Consider the following 13,079-nt stretch of genomic DNA (forward strand, 5'->3'; position numbering starts at 1 on the left):
AAACGAGGATATGATAGATAAGAAGATGGCACGCGAAGGTTCTCCAAAAAATACGTCTACGAATATCTGAATACGACATACTTTCGAGAAATTTTGAACAGCGAATTTCTCGAGAACGAACCGAGGTTTTTGACCGAAATTGGTATTTTATATTGGCAGAACATGACTAGTAAGGAGGTGTAACGCCGAAAAATTTCGCTTATACTGCAAATTCGGAGACACCCTGTATCGATCTATTGGAAGCAATTAAAAGGTTGAAAGCCAGGTGGGAAGAGGGGGATCCGTAAAATTTTACGCCGCAAGGTAAGAATTCGTAAAAGCAACGCGGCTCGTGATCTTTGTAGCTTTATAATTTCTCCTCGAGCCCCTGCCAACTTTAATTACTGTTACAAATCAACAACCCGGGCAGACCTCGGGGCTAAATCTTCCACGTAAGCGAGGGATTGTGTATGACTAAGGATCCGACGTTCCAAGAATTACGGCATCTTAAAATTCTGGAGAATCTGAGAAGGGAGGCTAGCTGCGTGCTTAACGACGGCTCGCCACGTTACGAAACGCTTGTTCCATTTAAACCACTCTTTTTCGCCTGGTAAGTTTTTCCATCGACCAATTTGTCGACGTTAGATCGTGGAACTAATTGGGATTATCGCGAAGTTAAAACGAGTTCAATGGTAAACACGTTTTCCCTCGTGATTGAGAGATTTTCGTTTAAAGGATAAAGTCTCTGTGGAGAGGAAAAAAAATATACAGAAGAGTATCGGCTGTCAAAGGACTGGCGTGTTAGCGGCTACGAACTGTCCTTTCGTGCTGCTGAAACTTTTGTAAAACTTCCTTTGGAAACTATTGACAGGTGCCACCGGCGCGTTTGCCTGACGTACGTTACACAAACGGTCTCGAAGAGCCACGAACCTCTCCAATGCCATTATTCCCCGACGTCGAATGAAATATCTCTCGATTTCCTTTTCTCCACAATACTATGGCGAAACAAGTAGAATTCAGTTAAACGTCAGTCGATGTATCGGAATTTCTGACGCGTTCCTTTCGCATGTTGTTTAGCGCGCACGATTTTAATCATCTTTGCATCGTGCAAGCTTTCAGACGCTTCATTGTTCGTACATGTAACTACAATGGCTCACTATTCGAACACTGATCATAGTGGTATTTAATATCTTTTCCCAAAAGGGATTGTTTTCGAGATATTTTGGTGGGAAGCTTACCAATGAACGTTCTCCATAGTAAATAGTAAAATATCGTATAATATCGTTACGATTACTAATAGATAATTTTAATTTATAATCTGGTGATACCATAAAAAAGAAATAATTCGTCATTAATCGTATGCTTTGATCAAATTCGCATATTTTGATTACAAATCGATCAAAGTGTCCGGATACTTATGAGCGATGCCGTACAATATTTTCCACGTATCGACAGAGACTTTGCAAAGAAATGACAAAGCTCTAGAACGAAAAGTTTCATCCGAACATAACTCTTGGTTCGTATAATAATATCGTATAATATTCGTATTATATAATAATTCGTATAATAATGATCCTCATGGTAGAAAATATTGATAAATATGGTTGGCTCGCTATATCGTCGAATAAAGTCGACGTTTCGCGACGATACAGCGAGCTGTCGCAACTCGGAGAACTTCACCAGCAACACTGGCGAATTTGTATTCGAGTTTGGAATCCATTCGCAACGAGGTTGCCTTGCTGACATCAATAGAAGTCGTTTAATCCTTGTGAAAAGGGACGTTGTAAGGTGTCATTTTCCACGTGTTTGCGAAATTGAATGGAGAGGGTGGGATAAAGAGGTGAGGGAAGTTTCTTCATTTTCCTTCGACCTGCTCATCTCCTGACCTTGATTAAAGGAAAGTAAAGCAGATAGCTCAGAGAGCATCACGTTCTCGGGGATAATCTGACCAAAGCGCTTGCTCGTGCTTCGTGAATCCGAGCGAATTTGCATGCTTTTATCATCAGCGCGGCGGGAAACACCGGAGAAGGCAGCAGCGAAATAAATACCTTTTCGCCCCTCAGCATCAAACATTAAAACGACTAAAGATCTGTGTCGAAATCTGCCTCGAGTAATACGAATATTCCCTTGACGAGAATATTGCGATGTTGATAGTAATAGTTAGAGAGACAAGTCAAATCCGATCAAAGATCAAACCAGCGTAATTCATACAATCGAATTATCTATCCTTTGTCTTCTCGAAGACGACTGATTCTATTTACGTAAACGAGGTTTGTAATTAAAGCGTCGTTTACGAATTAACCCATCGATGATACGCCCATTATATTTTCACAACGCGTAGGCGCTGTTCCAGCGGGTCAACTTCCGCTGACAACTTCTCTCATGAATCTAATCCGAGAATCACATTGGAATTAAAACGCCTGTTTAGCTACGAGAATAAATTTCAAAGCAGCGAAACAACAAAGATGTCGGTGAAATTAACTATTAACTTTCCTATTCCATTCGCGAGGCGTTTACGTAGAAACAATGGCTAGGGATACTTTTACGGTTTCCGAGAGATTACAGTAGAAAGCGAAAAATATTAAAATTGGGGATACCAGTGGATCATAAACTCTTTCACGAATTGAAAAGTGGTCGCTTTAAACTACCTCGTTATTGTGGAAAATAAAATTCTCGGCCACGTACTCATATGGTACGCGGTAGAGCCCGTACAACTTCATCATAAATTCAATAAGAGTGTGGTTAAACCGAATGCAGCTGTGTCTTTGGGAAAAAAAGTTTCGTTTATCTAATCCTCGGATAAGATGAATGCAACGGAACGTACAATTTTTATGCTCGCAATTGATACATTAATATTCCCTTGGCTTATACACGTAACAATGTGCAGTGCAAAATGATTACAAGAGAATAGAATCAAAGGTAAACGGTCTCTCAATTATCTGACGTCAAAACCACTAGTAATTCTCGCTCGGTGTAAGATTATTGAAATACGATACAATTCCCCTTTTCTAAAATAATCTCTCTTCTTCTCAACAGGCAATTAAAATATTAAAAGCAAATAGCGAAGTTTAAAGTACAATTTATGATTGATATACAAAATATATCCCAGACATAAAATCGCAGAGACAGACAAATACAGTGATTCGTTAAAATGTTTGAACATGTATATGAATAGCTTTTGTGCATATATTGTATGCACGATTGTAAAACATTTTGATACTTTATTAACAGCGTAATGAGATACGTCTGTGATGCCTGTATTGGTGGAATTCGAATGAACCTAAAAATATATATAAAAGCTACATTTATTGTAAACATATATTTAGACATCTTGTTAATATAATAAATAATTGACCGTTTAAATATGTATTTATGTAATCTCGATGAAACTCGTTTCGATTCAGACTTCACCAATACAATGACAATAGTCTGGTCTCGTTATAACGTTAACGAAATATCGAAATGTTCCGCGCAACACGCACAATACATTCGCGAAAGGTTTCTACAACTGTTCGAATACTTTTGCGCTTTGAGAATTCGACAATTCGATCGCGATTCTAACGCGGAGTAAACGGTAGAGATTCCTCGCGAATTCTAATTGACCGTTCGAACGACACCTCTGGAAATTCTATGCATGTTGAACGCGCAGCTTTCCAATAATACCGGTGCCAGCTGCGCTTGGAATAATAGCTCGGTGTGCTCCTCGGAATGTTCTTTCTGCTGCGCCGTGCTTCTGGTGCGCTCCACTAGCCGCTCGGATTTGAAGCCGCGATAAGAAACTAGGAGAAAGATCACCGGCCCCGCTGATTTATACGGCGTGACTTTATCTAAGGAGGCACGCGAGTCTTCGTGGCGTTTATCAAAAAATTTTTTTAGCCCCGCAAAAAGACGATCGTCTGGCTCAACGACCTAACGCAATTCGGCTCGAGCGGTTGCTCACTTTTTCTCGCGTCTGCCCGCCCGATCATGCGAATCGCGACGATCGCGCGCGTGTATATCTGTTGAATCACATGAAGAAGCGCGAGACCATCGTTGAACTGACCTGGCACGCGACCTTGGCACGGAAACGCTTTTTCCTCTACGCAGAAATGAATATTTTATGTCGAGCGACACGGTGACAGTAGTATTAGCCCGCGATGGTCAGACGACCGCATGGTTACTACTTGGCTTGGTATATTCGTACGATCCGTTTTGTCCAATTCAATAGAACAAAATGGATCATATCGTAATGTTCTATCAATGAACGTTCTATTGGTTTGGACAAAACGGATCATACATAATTCAGTAGAATAATATAAAAGAGAAAATGTTGTGCATCTATTATTTCCTTATAAAGCGAAAGAAACTTTTGGAACAGCCTAATATATACACTTGGGACAAAAACAAGTGGGCAGATACTGGAAGTAGGTATCAATGAAATTTAATCGAACTAGTAGTACTATACTTTCATACATATGGTTAGCTTCTAAATATTACACATCCTTATAGTGCATAGGTTATTTAATAAATAATTGGAATTGATATTTAGTTTTATGTATGGAAGCTGTATTCAAGAGAACTTTATCGATATCTATTTCTACTACCTGTCCATGTATTTTTATTCACGACTGTATTTGATTGCATTCTTTTGAGAATATAACATTAATCGTATTATTTACGTTTTCTCGAATTCCATCGACTGTCGCATCGACGCATAAATGTTAGGTAAAAGGAATACAGGTTAAACAGAGCGGACCTGTATCGACTTTTTCAAATCGATATGTAATAAAATATCTGTGACTCGTGTCGACAACAGTTATTTGTATAACATGCCTGTCGATAGTCAAGTTCGTTGAAATCGCTAAATTATCCATGGTGATTTTCCGGGAACGTGAGCGAACACGAAGCAAGTACAGAGAAATACGATCATTTACGTTCTCTATGTATCGATAGGAAATTTATCTCTTTTTCATTTTGTGAAATTTGCATACATTTCGTTTCAATCTATATATGTTCAATTCTACATACTTAAGCTCGTTAACTAAATACACGATAAACCTGTCATAGAATCTCGCGTCTTACGTTCTGGAATATCGAGCTTGAAAAAAATCAGAGTGTTTCTTACGCCCTCTGCGATTTGCTACTAAGGAGTGCAAGGGATATATTTAATTCAATCGTCGAAAAGGATAAAAATGGACTTGCCGTCTACTGAACATCGTGGACCTATCGCAGGACAAGTAGTTCATATAATAAAATCATACCGATTCCTCTTACTATTCACAATTTTTCGCTTATATAATTGTAGTTCAGGCAAATGAATTTAGTCGACAGAAGTTTATTTAATCGAGCACTAACTGGTTTTGTTTAAATAAACGAAGCGTGTTCAAATCGCCTAATTAAAACCTCTGAATGGTCGGTATTTGTTTTCTATGGATAAGATTGTATATTTTGATTAAGTCTTCCTGCTATTATTAGCGATTATTAAGCATCGGTGCATGGGAACAGCCTTCTTGAGGTCGCATGAAATTACTAAACATATCGTCAACGATCATGGCAGGAAACTAGTAAGGAGTTCGGACGATAAATACGGCGCAAGTAGTGTAGATCGAGCAAAGTACCGACGCTGTCGGTATACCATTGGACGGAGCTTTCCGACAGCTCTGTTGTACCGACTACAAGCGCATCGAGCTTTCGCGTGAACTCGTAAAGTTTCCAAGAAAAACTAACTTACCGATCGGATTACTGCTTCATCGAGCGAGCGGCTCACTTACCTACAAAAGAGAATGGTTTAGGGTTAAAAAAATTCTGCTCGAACTTTCTCGAACTTGTTCTTGCATCGCACTAAAGTGGCGTTTCGTGGTACTAACGATAGTAAAACGCATCGAACACAAACGAGACATGCGGACTAGGTGAAAAATGTTCATGCATCATCGAATTTTTCATGCTGTACGCGGGATCAACGAAACGTAATCTTTCTAATTCGAGAGACACATCGGCGAGTCGGAGTAACTCGTCGATACGAAATTGCCGATTTGCAATGAACAAAATCTCCAATCACCCTACCGTTTTTTTTTCTTTTTTACTCTTCTTTCGCGTGTTAAATTTGAATACAATTTGAAAAGATCCGAATAAAACGTAACGCAAAAACACTACGCATTCAGTGTTTCAGCTATCGCAATAGGTGTCGAATGAAAGCGATCTATCTGTAAACAGTCTTGCTAATAGGATATCTCGATAATGTTTAGTTGATAAATAGATAATTGATAATGCTAAGAAGCTTTGTTTCGCTCTCTACTAACAGCGAGACAGGGATGAACGTCTTGCGACGTCTACGTAACTAAGTAAGTGCTACTGATCCCCCGAAGGGACGCATTCTAGCTGAAAGAGACTAACAATAAGATAAACTATAGACGCCTAAGGTGTCTTTGTGCAGAGAATTTGGAATTTTTGCGTGGAAATTTGTACCTGCACGACAGCCGGCCCGCGATGCGCCTGTGCAATAGAAACACAAGAAAGAATATTATACAGACAGGTAGAGATAGAATCATAAAAGAGAATGGTATGTATGAATGCGTGTTAGAAACAGGAAAAGACCGTGAGAAAAGACAAACAAGTGGAAGGATGTCGATCGTCTGCGCGCGGCGCATGCAGAATGACCCAGCTTCTATTCTTTTCCAGTTTTCAGTTTGTATGTGTAAAATCTCTAAGAAATTCTGAACGTCGTCGTTTCTCGAACAAATTTACATACGCTAGCTCACGAGAATATTCCAATTGTTGGAAAAATCTTTTGTCAATATATGTACATTATACGAAATATGTACATTTCGAAATTTCACGATTATTGCACCATTATAATTGATAATTGGTATATCGAGTACAGTTTATGGTCCAATATATTTTTTTCAGATTATGAAAACGTATCTCGGCAGACAGAAAAGTTATGACTCAGTTAACTACGAAATTGAGTGGATAATGTTTTTAGAAGTTGAAACGCATAATCGTGAGAAAGAGCATAATTAAGTTCGAGTTCTCGAAAGACCAATTTACAAGTATCGACATACTTTCGTGAGTCATGTAAATTCGTCGAGACATCGGCCTCTGTTTGGAAAATCGCGTGGCGTCCTTAAGATTCTGTCTTTCCTGCAAAATTTGGCTGACAAGCTCGCAAAGTAACGCGAAGGAAACGCGACGCGATCTTCCGAACTTTCGACTACTCCACATTTTGCCTGGATTCGCGGTAATTGGATAAACCGCGAGCCTTGGCCCGCGTAGTTAGTGTTGGTATGTCGAAATAGTACGAAATAGTAGTGCGCACGCGTGTTCTATTCGAGATTGGCTTGTACATGTGATGCTGCATTGTCTATTATATGAGACTGCATGCATACAAATGCAGCCAGCTGACGGGGTCGCGTGAATCACCATAAATGCAAGGGAAAATATGGTCGCCGTTTAATCCCGATAGGATTTTCAACAGCGTGGCCGACGTGGTTGACAGAGTCGTCTAGTTCTTTGCTGCGTTCAAATCTCTCGAATACGCATTTATCTGGTAGTCCTGTTAATAAAAACAAAAAAAAAAATCTTTGGAAGCAGAGAGGCGTGGAAAATAAGCGAAACATGGAGCGAAAAGAGGCGCTGATAAAAGTGTTCATATTTCACTGCTACTCGTCTCGTCTCGTCTCGCTGAAAAGAGAAATTTTTCCGGTATCTTGATTAACTTCACTTGAATTTTCTCTTCGACCCATCATTATTCAGGTTTGCGCGCGATTACCAATGAATCCAGCGATCAACAGGAAAGCCAATTTACTTTCAAAGCGGACGTATTAGCCCCAACCCTCTGGCGGTCGTCGAGATTAAAATGTAAAATCGCGCTTTTATTTGCCCCAGAGCTCGTGAACGAATCGACTGGTCCAATAGCTATACAATAAGGGGTATAAAAAAAAGAGGTGAAAAACAAAAAAAAAAAAAATGAAGTTGGTTCAAAAAGCGACCCTATTTCCCCGCTAACGAAACAACTTTTTGAAACACATCGAACGGGACACACTCGATAAATATCCGCGTAAAGGAGACCGTCATCGAGACCGGCCTAGAAAAAAGTTTAGTCCGTGCAAATCAACTGATTTCGTTGTTCCTGATACCGTAATTACTTCCAGCCGACTACCGGTCGCTTGACTTCGTTCCATTGATTTTACGAGCCGCTTCATATCCGGGAATCACCATGGAAACCGGCTGATGTCGTTTCAATGGAAAACCGAGGCAAGATACACGATACCCGTACGACCATGAAATTTCCGTGTGACGCCAGTCGGCAGAGCGCGAAATCTCGTTCAACGGGGCAATAGGACGAGAAAATTTCGCGAGACGAGCAAAGAAAAGCGACCCTTAACGCGCTCCTTTCGCATTTCTACCACGTTTTGCGCTCTTGTCAAGGAAATACTGAGTTTTCTCACATCAACGTTGTACCCGTGAAAACGGAAGAACGAAAGAAACCCGAACCCCCTTTGCCTAAGAACGAAGTGTAAAATAAAAGACTTCGGCTATCAAAAGGAATCTATCTGCGACCATGGAAGGTGGAAAACACGAAATGTCTTAGTTTGCCGGACTTGTCGTGCACGGGATACGTGTTTCGAATCGGCGGTGAATTTATTGCGAAACGAGTTCCGCGTTATTACCTTCCGGCGAGCTTTCTGGTGTGCTAGTTTACTCCGGGGAGATGGGGAGATTGAGGGAAGAGAACGCGATCGCGGGAGAATGAAAATGAATCCCAGCCACGAGCTTGTTTTTGTTTATCGAGCTTTCGACGTTTCCTCCCTGGTAAATCCTACCTTAAGCCTCGTTCGGATTAGTCGAGTTACATTGTTTCAGCAAAGTAGTGTTCGAGCACTTTTTGCGTATATGTATATCGTATGGGTTATACAAAACACTTTGAAGCAGCATTGTAACGAGACACAATTATACATAAAGCATGAAACTAATTTGAAAGAGTATATAAAAGCTACAAGATAGTTTGCTTCGGTATATGTTTCGATTACGTGAACTCGAGTTTCTTAACTTCAAGTTGCTTTCGAATTAAAGCAGTTAAGCTTAATTAAAGCAGTTCGTTCGAATTAGTCGAGTTTCTCGAATGCAAGAGACTCGACGATAAACAACTAGACTAACGAGAACAAGGGTAGAAACTTGAAAAAATATTTCGATTATAAATATATTAATAGTCGAAATAAACAAAGCAGCTTCAGGTTGTTTGACGTAATTCGAACGAGACCTTCTAGCGAGATTTAAAGGAAGACGCGCAATTTCACGTATTCCCTTTGTATTCGACGTTTCGATCGACGAAAGAGAATTACAAGCAAGTGGCTCGGTCAAGAAGTAAATTCTCACCATCAACCGGCTCCCTTGTTCGCGCAAACGAAATTCTTCCGAGAAATTCTCCCAAATAAATTGCGTTAAGGGAGACCCTAGAGAGTTGCTCTCGACTTTGGGATTCCTTCTCATGGAATTATTAGCATCAGTTCGTTAGTAGATGGCGCGAATCAAGCAATCATCATCGACTATGGCGTTCTATGGTCGTTATTGGATCACACTATTGTCCAGTAGAAATTGCAAGAACGGAGTCATGGGGATCTGGGTCATTTATGTAGGGCAGGTAATGTCAAGGGTCGCGTGCGAGTTCCAGCTCTCTCCAGGCTTTGGAACCTTCTCAGACAAAATTTCCCATGCCCGTGTCTTCGCGTTTTTCCGCTTTCACGTTCCCTCGTTCCTCTTTTTCCCCGAGAATCTTCAAAGAATTTCGACACTCTACTCCGTGCATCGCTAGGTATGTACATTCTCGCGCAGAACTTTCACGACAGGTTTAATAACGAGTCTCTTAGAGACATAACCGATCAAGTAGTTGAATTTTTTCGAAATTTTTTAATTTCATTATACATGAACATGACTAACGTTTGACAATGAAAAATAGTCAATTTGTCCTGAATATCAGCTATCCTAATAACTTTGAGCAGTGCTGCACTTCTACGAATTCATTTGCTGCAAAAAGATAGAAATAATAGTAGTAAATTGTAAGATAAATTGGAAGGAATAATGTTTCTAGCGTTGACACTTTTTCGTAATTTTCAATTTACCAAATCGATCAAAATATCATTTAACTTGATATTTTATGCAACAAAAGAAGTAGGCGCTAATCCATTAACGTTTCATTATCTACATCAAATGCTGGGGTTTTATTAACCTTTTTCACGGTATAAATAAAACGTGTAAATATAGCGTAATAAATTTCACATCTTAAAGGTCGTCATACGTAACATAATTATTAATACTTATTTCCTGCACAACGTTAAGAACATGCATTTTATATCGCACTACAGAAATACTAGAAAATAATGATTACTCTCTAAATTATTCATTCTGAATTCTTCTTCGATTGACCGCTATCGAAAGATCGAAGATGAAAGATTTTCTAAGATTTTTGAATCAGAGTGTACTTCTACTTTGCCGTATGCATTTACCATAAAGATCCTTCTACGTTTACCTAGATGCATACGAAAAGGAATTTTATCCTATCGAGCGAAGAAATACGACGTCTCCAGAGGGCCAAGCAATATTTCAAATAGAATTCCTCGTGTTCAGGAACAATATTCGATAATTGATACACGACCTTGCGTGCGAAACTGTGAATAATAATCGTAGAAGAAAAAGAATATTTATAGTCTACTGTTTTAAAATGTGAATGGACCGCGCGATTAGCAATTACGCCTGGCAAGTGGTAAAGTCAACCATAAAGCGGCTGTCTATTACAAAGTGCTCGACGACCGATACAGAATTGCAGAGTCTCCTGTACCTCGGCGAGGCGGTAACTTATCCGGCAAAGTTTCAATTTCCTGTCAAGGATCGATACAAGGTATAATACAACATCATTTGTCCGGTATATTCTCCAACGCTCGTACTTCTTAATTGTCATCGCCATGGGACGAGAATTTCGTCAATAATTCCACATAATTTGTCTGCATTCTGAATCGTCGGAACATGAAGATACTAGGAAATTTCTTTTAAATGCCCGCCTCCCTATTTCGCTTGGAAAAAGCTTCGTCCGACCTCTGCAAACTCTCGCTCTGGAGTAGATCCACGTAAGTGGTGAGAAGCTCGACCCTTTCTGTCGGCAACGCGATTGATATTTCCTCGAGTGTTCCGTTCTGTTTCTCCAAAGCGGTGAGAGAAAGCTTATTCCGGCTAGATTGCTTTCCGTGACCAGCCCGCGAGAGCTCGTACATCAAAATCCCGGCAACTTTCATCGACTCACGTGACCGCAATTATTTATCCACTATTCTCCGACACCTCGTTCGATAGGATGTTGCGTAGGTCTTATAAAACGGGATTGTGTAACTTCTTATCGGTGCGACCTACGCATGCTGGTGTTTTTAAATGGTTGCCTGATCGCAAAAGGAAGTGATCGTGTACGTCAATGAAGAAATCGAAGATGTAGAATGGAATTTTTTCATAGGGCGCTCCGTTTCCGATAGAACTGATTTTGAAAGTTTATTTCATATACGTCGTACACACATAAGAATTGTTTCTATTATTTCCTTCTGTAAATTTCGTTTCCAAGAAGATAGCGTTTGAGATAACGTTCTATTGGGTTGACAACTAGGTGTCGATACCACCTAATGACGAAATCACTTAGTTGTCAACCCAATAATTAAGAATTTCTCGTAAGCTTAAAGAAACAAGAACTAAGCGATACAAAGTGATGAGAAAATATTATGTGTTTTCGAACACAGCGCGACCCAACGAATCTCGTAATCGTGATATCGCGTAATAATTCCCAAGTCTTTGTGTCGTCCTTCCGTTCGGTTCTCTGTCTTGTCGCGATGGCGTCTCTCTGTACTTGCAACTACGCCCTTAGTCCACTGAAAAGTGGAACAGCCACTTTGTCAGTGTCACCGGCCGCACATAACGTTGTGCAGTTAGATATTTATCTAGCCTCTACTCGATAAACGGCCAGAGAAGTCCGTCGTTAATATCGTTGCTGTCCTTCTACTTGTTCTATCGTTACGCTGTTTCTCATAGCAGCAGCCCCTATTATTTCACAGGCTCTGGCATTATTTAAACATAATATTCAAGACACGATTCTTTACAAGGTCTTTGTAAAACTTCCTACGAAAATACTAATCACTAGTAGAGAAAAGTAATTTTTCGCACGAGTTAAAAAGATTCGATCACCAGAAGATCAACAATGAAAATTGAGATTCGAGAAACCTTCATATAATTCTCCTATAACTGTAGAGAAGATATCATCTTCCCTTTTCAAATAAGATGCTAATCCACGTCACCTTGAAATATCTATTCACCGCTCAACCATTATCGTTTGCCACAAATTGTCTCGTTCGCTTTAATCCCCAAATCCATCTGAGTTGTAGCTTCAAGCATCGAAGTATGTATGTATATTTCGATTGTTACGAAACATTCTGTATTACGTTTAAGCGGAAGTTGTTTAAAACTGATGGGAATTGCGTTGAAAATAGAAGCCACGAATGTCTAGATCGATGAAAGCTGTGTTTAATTCAGCGATTCAGCGTTTAGGGGATGTTCTCATCGAAGTTTCGTACGTTTCGCGTTATTAACGCGTTCGTTGTATCGTGCATGCATTTAGGCATTTTCGTATGAAAACATCAAGACAGACTTTTCAAATGCTGATCGTCGATTGTTAGTACTTTCTAATGAAACTTTCGTAGAATATCCTTCGTGTTAGATAAAAATGCACTAATTACGTTCTTTTTTTCCCTGCCAGATCGAGTTTGCGATTCGTTAAAACTCCTTCGAGAGTTTCAAGGGTTTATTAAAGGAACGAACAAAAGTTAATAATCTCCTTGATGACTTTCACCGTGGCAAACTTTTCAAGGGAAAGGAAACAAATGTCTGTACGCGTGTCAAGTTACTCAGCTTCCGTCAGTCGCCGACACGTGTGACTGGTTCCCCTAGCAACCGCTCGATGCCCTGGGTTTCTTGCTATGGTAGCTTGATAACTCGCTGAAACTTCATTACAAATACGACGGCAAATGAGATTGAGCTACGTAGCCTTTGCTTCGAGACTTTCAAACTTGGGATAAAGGAGCCGGGGATACAGGATC

The 13,079-nt window shown here is 40.0% G+C and overlaps 1 protein-coding gene across 4 annotated transcripts in view; it reads right to left on the reverse strand.

Moving 5' to 3' along the window:
* LOC117216555 (neo-calmodulin-like) overlaps window positions 1–13,079 on the reverse strand; it is an 84,195-nt gene that overhangs the window by 54,007 nt on the left and 17,109 nt on the right. For 2 of the 4 annotated variants that reach the window (XM_033463329.1, XM_033463332.1), the window contains exon 2: window positions 6,424–6,450. The exons of the other annotated variants lie outside the window; for them this stretch is intronic. In XM_033463329.1, coding sequence (XP_033319220.1) covers window positions 6,424–6,450 — 27 coding nt within the window. The remainder of the gene's footprint in view (window positions 1–6,423; window positions 6,451–13,079) is intronic. 4 annotated transcript variants of the gene reach the window in all.

This window comes from Bombus bifarius, unplaced genomic scaffold (genome assembly GCF_011952205.1).
Source record: "Bombus bifarius isolate JDL3187 unplaced genomic scaffold, Bbif_JDL3187 scf7180000010271, whole genome shotgun sequence".
NCBI lineage: Eukaryota > Metazoa > Arthropoda > Insecta > Hymenoptera > Apidae > Bombus > Bombus bifarius.